This window comes from Phyllostomus discolor, chromosome 2, assembly GCF_004126475.2.
Source record: "Phyllostomus discolor isolate MPI-MPIP mPhyDis1 chromosome 2, mPhyDis1.pri.v3, whole genome shotgun sequence".
Taxonomy (NCBI): domain Eukaryota; kingdom Metazoa; phylum Chordata; class Mammalia; order Chiroptera; family Phyllostomidae; genus Phyllostomus; species Phyllostomus discolor.
In genome coordinates this window covers 4639874-4652254 of record NC_040904.2, presented here as the reverse complement: position 1 = coordinate 4652254, position 12381 = coordinate 4639874, and the positions used below count along the sequence as shown (strand labels likewise).

Sequence of the window (12381 nt, the reverse complement as noted above, 5' to 3'; positions counted from 1 at the left end):
GGGAAAAAGAAGTCAAAGTGCAAAGGAGAGTTGCCTTGTGGCAAGTTCTTTGTAAGGCCAATGATCTCCCTGCCCCCCTTTATTTTGGTCACCAGCTCTTACCACAGGCAGGTTGACCTTGGAGTGCCGCTACTTCTGAGAATTCTGTACCTCCCAAACGTATCACAGATTTCCGAAAATGAAGAGATTTCTTCTTAACCTCAGGCTTATGAGAGCTTATCACCCTTATACTTATCACCTAGGTTCAACATTTATTAGTATTTTGCCATCTTTGTTATATCTGTATTTATTTATTTTTTAAAGATTCTATTTATTTATTTTTAGAGAGAGGGGAAGGGGGGGAGAAAGAGAGGGACAGAAACATCAATGTGTGGTTGCCTGTCACACACCCCCACTGGGGACCTGGCCCACAACCCAGGCATGTGTCCTGACAGGGAATCGAACTGGTGACCCTTTGGTTCGCAGGCTGGCACTCAATCCACCGAGCCACACCAGCCAGAGCTCTATTTTTCGTGAATCATTTCAATTTGAATCATTTCAAATTGTTAGTTGACAATTTATCTCAAAATACTTGTATGTCCATCTCCAAAAGTTAGGCTCATTCTAATAGTACAGTTAACATTTTCACACCCATCAGAGTGAACAAAAATTCTCAAATATCTAATTCCCAGTTCATAGTCAAATGAACTTCTCATTGCTCCTTTGAGAAAATATGCTTCTTGAGATAAACTAGCATTATGGGTTTCCTAATCTCTTTTTCATTCACCGATTCATTCATTCAGTCTCTAGATGGACCTTTTTCTAGCCTTCTCATTTTACAGGAGAGTCCGTGCCACCGGGAGAGGGCAGTGACCGCTGGTCACACAGGCCGTCTCTCCGCCTCAAGCACGGGTACCCGCCCTCTGTGCCGTGGCGCACTGCACGCACTGGGGGTTGGCAGGGGTGTCTGTCACTCTGGATAGACAGTGGTGTTCAACCCTGATAACAACATCTTTCTCAAATTATGTAGGCGCAGAGAAGTTTTACAGTTATAATCTGAATTGTGCTGAGTAACGTAGTGTAAACATAGTAAAGATCATAAGGCAGAATAAGGATTTAACGTGCAGCCAGCATCAAACCCCCAGCTTGCAGGGTCTGGGTTACTTGCTGCTGCTTGGCAGGGGGCTTGATGATGTTGGCTCTTACCCTGCCTCTCCGTCACGTGGCGTCCGTGCCTCGCCTGCATGGCTAGGTGGTGCGCCCAGGGATCTCTGGTGGCCCCCCTCGCAAGGCTTGATGCTGCGACACGCCATAGGTCAGTACCTGTGTGCCAGCTGAAACCGTGTTCAGAGTGAACCCACAGCGAGGCCAGTCGCCCTTCCTCGCAGTTAAAATAGTGCCCCTCCCGGGACCTGCTCTCAGTCCTCGGACACGCACCGTCTGTCGTCATGCCTGCTGACGAGTGTTTGCTGGCAGTCGGGAAAGGCTGAGTCTTGCACCTCGGTTCTTGGTGCCCTGCTCAGGCCTGACCACCCTGCCCTCTCTGACCTCCAGCTCGCAACACCTGGATCCAGCCTTAGTAATTGGGAAAGACCATGATAAAGTGGGGCTTTGCCTCAGACAAATCTGAGCTCAGAATTCATAAAGAATCGGAGCGTGGGTTTTGGCAACAGGCAAGTGTCCATTCAGATCCCCCTCTGTGACCCCAGCAGCTTCCCCGACCTCTCCTCTGGGGATTGATGAGGACTGGGTGAGACGCGCTTACTTAGCATCGTGCCTGGCGCAAAGAATGTGCCAGGTGTGTATTTGCTGAGGGACCGAATACATGAATTAATGGTGACTGTCGTTATACTAACAGTTCTTGTACTGGTCTCGTTAGAAGTGAGGCAACACCAGCTCCTAGAACACAACACCAGTGTTTTTCTCCGTCTTCCCCCATCACCTCTCCAACTTATCACCAGCTGCCTTATCTGAGAGAGGGACCCAAAAAGAAACCCAGAATTATCTTCTGGAGGGCAGGCCCCTTGTAGTCCAGGCTTCCCCCACTAGGTGAGTGTTCTAGGAACCCATCTGGATCAGTGCCCCAGCTGGCGTTGTTGTGAGAGGCTGCGTTTGGCTACAGTGAGTTTTTTTTGAAGACTCTTCCAAAAATGGCATGGCTCCCCTGCCCCACCTTCCCTGTTTACCCAATCTTGCCCCCCAATTGACTTTTTTCATTTCCCCAGATATAAAAGGCCTCAAAGGGGAACTTTTTGCCAATGTGGGGAAGGTGAAACAAAAAAACAGCAGAAACAGCGCTAGCTGGTGTGGCTCAGTGAATTGGGTGCTGGCCTGGGAACCAAGGGATCACCGGTTCGATTCCCAGCCGGGGTGCATGCCCAGCTCAGGAGTGACCTTGCTCCCCCACACAGGGGGCTGTGCCCTGTGTTCCCGGAGGCCCACCCACAGGAAGAGGCTAAGGAGTGACCTTGACGTGCTTTTAGGAACAGGAATGCCTTTATTTTGAGCACCGACTCCCCCTACTGTGTGTATTGATTTCATGCACACGTTAATTAGGCTGTTCCTCTGAAATACTGACTTTCTCTTTGACGGTAATTCCAAGATGAGAGCAGGTTACCCAACGTGTTGTTCCCCCCCAGTACACACTGCGCTGTGACATGAGGCGGTCTCTGCTGGCCAAGGACCTGACGAAGACCTGCGAGTTCATCGTCCACTCTGCTGTAAGCTGCCCTCGGGGGGGGGGGGGGGGGGCCGCACCGCAGGCAGGGGCCTCCCGCGGGGTCCGGGCTGCAGCCTGCTTCCACGCCCACAAGCCAGCCCGTGACCGCTGTTCCTCTGCTGCTGAAGGGCACGGGCTCCCGTGTCGGGCACGAGGGACCTTACCTCCCGTCATGGCCCGCAGCCTGTGCCGCACTGTGGGTGTCTCCACTGGACCAGAGTCCTGTGGGCCCAGTGACACTGAGCCACGGGGGGTTGGGGCGGGGGGGTTGTGCCATTGGGAGCGCCGGCTGGGGCCTCCCCTCTGTTCGCAGCAGGGAGCAAGCCTGGTCCTTGCCCTGGAAGGGGACTCGCCTCGTCCCTCGGGGTTGCAGGGCAAACAGCTCTGAGAGGGCCTGACCTGGCCTGGTACCGAGCAGTCCGGGCCTGGCATTCTCAGCATGCTCAGCAAGGACGTAAGGGGACATACAGGGCCAACAGGGTAGGCTGCCCCTCCTGACACCCGCTGCTGGTATTTTGCAGTGACATAATGTCTTAAAACATGCCCATGTCAGCTTGGGGAACTGGATCCTCCCCCCAGGCCCCCACCCCCTGGCAACTCCGTGTAAATTCCCGGGAGTCCTCTGCAGCCTGGCTGTGCCCTGCCTTGGTCACGCGGATCCTTGCAGTGACGGGCTGCGCCTGCCCTCAGTGTGACACATGGTGAGAGATGCCCATGCCCGCAGCCCTGGGCTCCCTGGCGTCTCTCGGGCCGCTGCGGGCTCTCTGGCCTCGGCTCTGCCTCCTGCCTGAACACACCGTCGGTGGGTGCGCTCTCTGCCTCACTGTGCCCGCCTGCGGAGTGGGCCCGGTGACGGCTGCCCCGCCCCGTAGGGTCGGCGTGTGGATCTGGTGGCACGTCGTAGATGCCCTGGTGCCAGCTCTAATCCTGAGAGGTTTAAAGTGTCTCCCAGTAATGCCTCTCTGTTTCTTCAGTCTAATTTTCCAACTCTGGATCTTCCAGAGACCTTGGAGATTGCCTATCCTCCCATTTCACAGACGAGGACACTGAGCCGTGGCGTGAGCATCTTTGACACGGAATTCGAAGGTGTCTTGGGCGGGCCTGCGTTTAGAACCCGGGCATGCTCCTCTGCGTGCCAGGCTCTCCCTCGGTCCCTGCTGCTGCTGCTGCCCTCCCAAGGGGGGGCAGCTCTGACCGCAGGACCCCTGGCCCTCCGGCCGCTGATTCTGGTTTGTCCCGTTTCAGCCCCAGAAGGGGAGACTGACCCCGAGCCCCGTGGACTTCACCATCACACCCGAGACCCTGCAGAACGTCAAAGAGGTACTGTGCCCCCCGCCCCGGCCCGAGCAGCGAGGGTGTCTTCTCAGGGTCCAGGGCCCACTCCCAGGCACGCGCCCGGCTGTTCCGTGTTTGGGTATCAAGGGGAAATTCTCGATCGTCTGTGCCCAGGATAGTCTGCATTTTCTGTCTCGACTTCTTTTCAAACCCTGTAGCCACTCAGAAGACTAAGCTGTTGGAGAGTTTCTCAGGGTGTGTGTGTTCATTGTTTCTCACGTCTCCTTCCAGCTGCACCGGGGTCAGAGACTCTGCCCGGAGCCGCGGTCCCCACCTCCGCCGCCTGTGCTGGTGGCCGCACCCCCTTACGTCTCATCGTTGGCCGCCGCCTACACTTGGCCACCTGTCTCTTGTCACCCACGGACATGGCTTTTCGTCCTCGCTCTCAGCCCGCAGCTTGCTCTCTGGACCCTTTGATGAGTCAGGTTGAAGGCAGGTTTGGGGCTGGGCGCATGAGCGAAGCTGGCCTAGTCCCTCGGAGCCACAGCCGAGGCAGGGCCGTGCTATAGGCAGCCTTGTGGAGTCTGTTACCCGTCCCTGCCTCCCCCAGCTTCGGGGAGCACAGGGCGCCGGTGGGCCAGTCCGCTGCTCCCCCTGCAGGGCCCTGAACCTGAGTGGGGAGCACTCGAGGGGACAGCAGGCAGGCAGCACTGGGTACCCACTCTGCCCTGTGGATTCCTGGCGGGTTCAGTCAGCCCCCGCTGTTTCTTATGTCAGTTAGAGTAAGTTTGCATTTCTTTCTTCTGAAGAATCTTTGTGATACAAAGCAGGTGAGAAGAGGCGCTGAACAGACAGATACAAACAGTTCCATTGCTTTACCTGGTAAACAGTGTCTAGCCAGAGTTTGGGGACACAGTGTCTCCAGTAGAGGGATGTCCCCGCTCTGTTCTGTTCCGAAGCTCTCATCTCACTGCCACATCTTGTCCTGCCCTCGGCGGTTTCCTTTACTGTCTCTCTTTCCCTTTCTTCGCTCCGATGCATAAGGTTGCAAGGGTTTTTTTTTTTTCCTGTTCTTATTGTTGTCCGCTCCTGTTTTCTTTAACATCTTATTTCTCCTTCCCGAGTAGTTGCCCTTCAGTGTTTGCACATACATGGGCGCATACGTGGGCAGTTTTGCGTGTAAACAGAACATTGAGAATAAGCGCCTTCTGGCAGAAGTTTGTCACATTGTTGCTTTGCCTACCAGCACACCGCCTTGTTTAAAATCTACGGTCTTCAGTGTTACTTTCCGAATTTAACCCCTTATTGGCACACACGCCAGCCCTTCGTAGGCGTCTCACACGCTACAGTCACTCTCTTTCGCCTTAACTGGAGGCTTCACCCTGGTCGTTGCTCACCATTGATTCTACTCACTTACGTCATCGTCTTTTTTCGATTTGGTTTTTGTTTAGCTGGAATCCGTCCTAGAGTTACTCTTTCAGAAAGGGTGAGGAGTGAACTGAAATCCTTGACTGTCTAGAAATTATCTTTCTATGCTCCCACACTTGAATCCTGGTCTAGGCGGGAAATTCCAGCCTTAATATCATTTGCCCTTAGAACTTTGAGGAGTAGCTCCCTGGTGGTCTAGTGCCCAGTGGCAGCGATGACAACCTGGTCCTCAGATATGGGTGAGCTGATCTGCGTCTTCCCCTCCCCCCTCTCCTCTTCCCCCTCCTCCTCCTCCACACATCCTCAGCATCTCCCCTCCTCTGGGCTCTAAAACTTCAGAGTGCTGTCCAGGTATGGGTCGTGTTTTACTCCTCGTGCCTGGCGTCGGATGGTCCTTTCCATCCTGACGGCTGAGCCGTCCGTCAGCCGTGTGCACGGCCCTGTTATCGCTTCCGGGGCCCGTCGCACCCAGGAGAAGCCCCTGGCTCAGCCCTCCGGCTCCGTGCTTTGCCCTCAGTCACGTGCTTTGCCTTCAGCCCTTCTGGTGCGGGGCTGACTCGACGGCAGTGTGATTCGTGTCCATGCGAGGCCCCTTCCTCACGGCAGCCCCTCCTCCTAGTGCCGCTGCCGCACCGGTCCGTCGATACGGTTTCTCAGGGGGCAGCTCCTCTGTTTGTAGTGAGTGCCTCCTTTTCCTGCTCTGCTTTCCTCAAGTGTTTATTGATTCTCGGCTACAAGTTTGTATTTATAGATGGTGATCTCACGCGTGTGGTCTTGCTAACTGGACTCTCCGACCTCAGCCCGGACGAACCTGCTGCGGTCACAGGCGGGCGCTCCGGCCAGGGGAGCTCTGCCGGGAGTGCTGCGCCGGGGGAGGCGGCGGGCCCTGGGGGCCTTCTCCTCGGTGGGCGTGCAGGTGCTTTGTCTGCTCGGCCTCGGGGCTCCTGCGTTGTAACTGTGCATGACGCAGAATACGTGCCCTGCCGTGTGCAGCCTGCTTTGGGGGTGTCCTGGGTGGAAAGCCCGCCTTGAAAGCCGCGGGCCCCCCGGGGAAGTGCCAGCTCCAGAGGCCGCAGCCAGCGGGCCCACCCTCCGACACATGTCCCATGAGCACCCACGGGCTGCCCTTTCCCGGGGCGCCCCGCTTCCCTCGGCCCTGGCAGGCACGGTGCCCGGGGCCTGCTGCGGACGCTGGCCCTCAGAGCCCTGCCGACCGCAGGGCGCAGCCCGCAAACCCTGGTGAGCGCCACAGTGCATCGACCTCAGAAACGCTCCGGGGCGGCCGTGGGCGGCGGTCCGTAGCTCTGCGGGAGCGGGTGCGCATGCGCGCGTGCGTGCGTGCCGTGCGTGCCGACGCCACGCTGGGGTGAGGGCGGGGGACGTTCGGTGCGTGCCTGCAGGTGGCTCCTGGGAGCTTGTCCGTGCTCTTCGCGCTTCAAAGAGTGTTAGTACAGACCGCTGCTGCTTATCCTTCTAAACAAAGAGCTGCCGTGATTTTAGTTGCCTTAGAACTGTCTGGAACGACGGCTTTTGGGGCGCCCTGCTCTTCAGCCCCCGACCTGGGCCGCCCACGATGGCGGCCACCGGCCGGCCGGTCCGACTCGAGGCGAGCCGCAAGCGTGAGGTTTGGGGGCCCAGACCCGGTGAGCAAGAGAGTGGGAACATCGTCATCTGCAGATATTGGCTCTGTGTGGGAGTGATGACATGTTGGATGTACTGGCTAATTGTACCCGTTTCCTTTTACTTTGTAAAACGCGGCTGCTAGGAGCGTTTAAACCGCACACGCGTGTAGCCTGCCTCCGTGGCCTGCAGCGCGTTTACGTGTCTGCTGGACGGGGGCGTCCTCGGCTCCGCGCCGTCCTCAGCTCCCGGACACAGCCAGGGCTCTGAGAACAGCTGGCTCCCCCGGGCCCCTGTCTTCCCCCCCGGGACCGTCGTCACTCGCGTGGGACCGGTTTCCTCTGTCGGCAGAGAAAAGGGCCGCAGGTTACAGTCAGGGTTTGGAGGACACTCTTCTCTTTAAACTTCCTTGAAGTCAGATCAGGGTGTTGGCTTTCAAGACTGCGTTACTAAGAACTTTATAATCGCTTCTCTTGTGAAAAACCTCTCCGCGTGCGTGTTTGGCTGTCTGCAGACTCTTCCTCGGGCATTTCACATGTGGTTCCCTCGGTTCGGAGGGGCTCTCCCGTCTGACCCGGGCGGGGAGAGGTGTCGGCCGGGGCCTGGTGTCTGGCAGGAGAGGTGGCGGAGTCGGGCAGGTCGTCACGGCGACAGGAGACGCAGGAAGTGCTGCCGCACCTGTTACTGCATCTTGTGAGACTGCAACCCCAGGGTTTTTACCCAGACGGTCCGGCTTTGCTCCCCGCTTTCACCCGCGCCAGAGTGACTGTGGAGCCCTCTCCCGTCCTGACGGCCTTGCCCCGTCCGGTTTCAGAGGGCCTCGCTCCCCAAGTTCCTCGTCAGGGGACGCCTGGACTCGACCAGCTGCGTCATCACGCAGCCGCTGACGGGCGAGCTGGTGGTGGAGAGCTCGGAGGCCGCCGTCCGGAGCATAGAGCTGCAGCTGGTCCGCGTGGAGACCTGCGGTGAGGCCCCGCCCCGTCCTGCCCACGGTTCCAGAAACGTCCCGGGCGGGGGCGGGGAGAGAGGTGGAGGGACAGGGGCTCGGGAGCCTGGGACCCTTGGCGAGAAGCCGTGCCGCGCCGATGCAGGTGCTCACGGTCGCACGGCACCTTGAACCGCGTGCTGGACGCCGGCCGGTCTCTGACCGCGTGGTGCTCCCCCCCCTCCTCCAGGGTGTGCGGAAGGCTACGCCCGCGACGCCACCGAGATTCAGAACATTCAGATCGCCGACGGGGACGTGTGTCGGGGCCTCTCCATCCCCATATACATGGTCTTCCCCCGGCTGTTCACCTGCCCCACGCTGGAGACCACCAACTTCAAAGTGGGTAAGCGCTGGTTCCCAGCCCTGGTGGCCGCCCAGGGTCCTGCCTGGGACCGGTGTGGCCCCCAGAAAGGGCCACCCAGAGCCTGGGACAGACACACCCGTGTCCGCTTGGGTCAGATCGGCTCCGAGCACTCGACCTTCAGTCCCCACTTGAAGGCCCACCGGGAAGCACCATGCTAGGGCCGAGGGTCTGCAGCGAGCAGTCCCGGCTCTGAGGACACTTCCGTTGTCACACAGGGAGGCGCCAGCAACCTCGTCGGTGTGGGCAGGCGACAGGAAACTGGGCCGGGAACTAGCACAGCAGGCACAGGCCAGCTGTGTGCGCAGGGAGGTCAAGACGGAGACATAAAGCGTGTGACGGTCCTGGGAACACGAGTCATCACGAGGCCGGGGCCACGCCAGTTCGCCGGGGCCGGGCTCCGAGTCCCGTAGTGGGGTCGGCACCCCAGGCTGGGAGGTGGGGACGAGGCCCCGTCCCTAGGTGGGAGCGGTGTCTGGGAGCTGATCACACGGGTGACTTCATGCACCTGGTCAGGCCAGAGTTGGGGGGCTTGGCTGCCCCAGGACCACTGCTCTGCCACGTCCTGTGCCCCAGGGACAGCCAGCACCAGCTGCCTGAGGTGGTCCCGGCTCCTGAGCTGTCCTCTCGGTGCACGTCGGCCTCAGCGGTCTCTCAGGGTGGGGACAGCGGGGGGCTGGAGGAAGGTGGGAGGAATGAGCCGGAAGCCCGGGGGCCCTTCTCGTGCTGTGACTCTGACCAAAGGCAGGCAGGCAGGGGAGGCACTGCATGGGGCAGGTGACAGTCCCACACGGGGCGTTGTCCTCGGGGCCCCAGGCACAGGTGGGGTCCCAGACCAGGTGACCCCAGGCCCCTTCCACAGCTGAGCTCCTGCGTGGTGGGGTGGGACGGGGCCGCCCCTGTCCCTGCAGCCCAGCCGCTTGTCTGCCCGCACGGGCCCTGCCGCCTCCCTCCACCCGAGAGCCGGGGCCAGGCTGGTCCGTGCTCAGGGAGCTGGCCCGTGCTCAGGGAGCTGCCCCTCACGGGCCCTCTGCCTTGTCAGCGGGGCTGGCCCACACGCAGCAGCTGAGGAGCTGGTGGAGAAAGGGCCCTGTGTGCCGAGAGGTCGGAGACGGACGGCTGGCCGGTGCTCCAGTCAGGCGCTCGGTGTCCAGAGGAACAAGTTCACCCAAACACTCTCCTGACTGCCGTCTCGTCTCCCACTGCAGAGCGGGCCGGTGCCCGAGCCGCTGCAGGCAGCCCGGGCCGCTGTTCCCCTGGAACTGTGGGACACGTAGAAGTAAAGCAGAGGAGGGGGAGGGAATGGAAAGGGTTCTGGAAGATTCCCTCTAGGAAGGTGTGGTTGGGGAAGCTGATGCCCGCCTGTTCCCAGGCGGGGAGAAGTGTATTCGAGCAGGTGTCAGGGGACTTCCGGCAGGCCCCTCTCCCGGAGGCTCAGGGGACGGGGAGGACACGGCCCGGCCCCTCACGGCTCAGAGCAGGCGGGGCCTGCGGAGAGGGGTGGCCTTCGGTCCGGCTCCGGGCAGGTGAGCTGACGCCGTCTGTCCTCTGTCTCCGCAGAATTTGAGGTGAACATCGTGGTGCTGCTGCAGGGCGACCACCTCATCACGGAGAACTTCCCGCTGCGGCTCTGCAGGGTGTAGCCCCCCCGTGGGGCCCGCGGGGGCCAGGCCCAGCACACAGCGCCTTCCTCGGCGGCCCTGCCCCAGACCTGGGCCTGGCCCCCACGTCCCAGTCACCCTCTTCCTCGTTTCCTCGAGGCGTCTGCTCCCGGCGGGCGCCTCCAGTCAGCCTCTTTGAGTTCACTGGGGTTCCTGGTGGGGTTGGCGGGGTCACTCGGGAAGCAGGACTTCGTAGGCCGCCCGACCTCACTGCTGCTGCTGGGTGGGCGGAGGGCAGTGAGGCCCTGGGCCCGCAGGGCGCCCCCGAGCCTGGCCGACGGATGGGGCTGGGGCTGCGACCGCAGAGCCATGGCAGGGCAGCCACCAAGCTCTGTGGGTCTCCAGCACTGTTCGTGGTGACCGTGAAGCCCCTAGAGAACTGGAAGACAGTCTTCCTGCTGCCATAGGACTGAGGGGCTTTGGTGACAGTGGCTGAAGTGTTTCTGAAGTCCCAGGACCTGGTGTGAAATCGTGTGCCACTGGGTTCCCAGAATGCCCTTCGGGGCCAGGTTATGTGGGGGCATGTGTCCGAACCCAGGGCTGGTGGGTTCTGAGCAGCAGGGGGCTCGCTTCTGGGGCGGTAGGTGAAGGCCTGTCTGCACTGGCTGGGGCCAGAAGTGTCCTGGACTCAGTGAACTTGGCCTCCCTCCGACCCTGTCTGTGTCCCAGTCAGGGGGCTGGGCCTGAAGCCACTTCCTCCTGAGCCCCGCTCTGTGGCCCACAGTGCACGGTGAGCCTGTCACGGTCTCTTTCCTCCTTCTCATCCCTTCCCCCCACCGGCCCACCACTGACCAGCCCTCAGAAGTAAACCCTGCGCTCGGCCTGGCCTTCCCTGCCAGCACCCCCCCCACCCGGGGCAGGCTCGGGGGGACGGCCACCGTCCCCGGACAGCACGTGTGGTGCTGAGTGCAGACCACTCCGACCCAGGCACGGCTCTGTTGCAGGGCCTCACCGGGGGGAGCCAAATGGGAATGCTGAGAAGTGCCTTCAGGTGCGTGTTGCTGCGTCGGCTCTTCAGTGTGCCCAGGTTGCAGACGTCAGCTGGATGAGGACTCCTTAGGGGGCAGTTGTTGCCTGCGGAGGAGCCGCAGCCCGGCCACCTTCCGCACTTCCCTCAGCCCTGAGGGGCCCCAGGCAGGGTGTGGGGTTCGGCGTTCCCCCCTCCCCCGTGGCTGGGCACCTCCACCGGAGGCTGTTAAGGGAAACGCAGGTGTCCAGCTGCCCCAGCTGGGGCCGGGTCTGTCCACTCCGGGAGGCTGAGGTTGTCAGATTCTCCCATCTGAGGAAGGGGAGGTGAAGGAAAGAGTCCGAACTATGAATTACTGTTTTGGAAATGTCCCTTTAGGCAGGAACACAGTTTGGCATCAGAGTTCCAGCAGAAATGGGGCCTGGGTCCAGCACTCAGCCGTGTTGCAGATTGTCAAGAAGGCCGAGAGGTCAATCAGAAATAAAATGTTGAAAGAGCCAAGCATCAAGCCTGAGTCTGTCCCAGGTCCTTGTCCGAAACCCACCTTGATGACAGCTCGTGGGAGGTGGAGCCCTGGCACTTCTGCCCTCCCCAGGGGGGTCTCCCAAGTTCTGACCCTGAGTCTGACTCACGCCTTGAAAGCCGTGGGGCTGAGTTACCCCCATGTGCCCCTGGTGACTGGGGCTGGAGCAGGTCACCAGACTCGCCCACAACCCCTCTGGTTGCCCCTCCCTGTTCAGAAGCACGGCTGGGTTGCCATGGGACCGTGCCCACCTGGCAAGAGACTTGTTTCTGACTCCTTTGCAGCTAGGTGTGGTCATGTGATGGAGGATGTGGGCCACTGGAGGCCAGATCCCACTGGCCTTGTCCAACAGCTGGACTAGGAACAGGCCTGCATCCCGGCCTGGACCGTGCTGGCCACAACGAGTGAGCAGAGCAGCTGGCCTCCTCGCCCCGTGTCATTGTCATCACTGGAGAGAGAAGAAAAGGGGCTCGCTCCCAAGCCTCCGGATTGTTAAGGGTCTTGGCTGTAGTTAGTTGCTGAGGAAAATGGGCTGGTTTTCGGTCATTCTCCAAGCAATTAAAACGACTAAGTTACGGTTTTCCTAGAAAAACGTGTCAACTCACTACCAAGTGTAACTTCTATGATGACGGCTGTGAGGCACCCGTTCCATCCCCCGTTTTGGGAAGAGAGCGGTGGCGGACGTGGTAGGGTGCTGCTTGCCGCCCTCCCGTGCCAACCGTCTGTGGACTCACCAGTGGCCTTCCTCCCGGGAAGCCCGACGTCGGGTGTGGCTGACCCCACCCCCCCCCACCCGGAGGGGCGGGCCACGCGCTGCCCCGGAGCTCCGCCCCTGCAGGGTGAGCTGCCCACGTGCGTAAGAG

At 60.2% G+C, this 12381-nt stretch overlaps 1 protein-coding gene across 1 annotated transcript in view; it reads left to right on the top strand.

Moving 5' to 3' along the window:
• The window catches only part of VPS26C (VPS26 endosomal protein sorting factor C), a 40090-nt gene extending 28594 nt beyond the window's left edge, over positions 1 to 11496 (top strand). Inside the window, exons 4-8 of the mRNA XM_028504709.2 lie at positions 2619 to 2699; positions 3944 to 4018; positions 7836 to 7986; positions 8197 to 8349; positions 9928 to 11496. Of these exons, the coding sequence (XP_028360510.1) occupies positions 2619 to 2699; positions 3944 to 4018; positions 7836 to 7986; positions 8197 to 8349; positions 9928 to 10010 (543 nt within the window). The 3' untranslated portion in view covers positions 10011 to 11496. The remainder of the gene's footprint in view (positions 1 to 2618; positions 2700 to 3943; positions 4019 to 7835; positions 7987 to 8196; positions 8350 to 9927) is intronic.
• Positions 11497 to 12381: the final 885 nt, after the last annotated feature.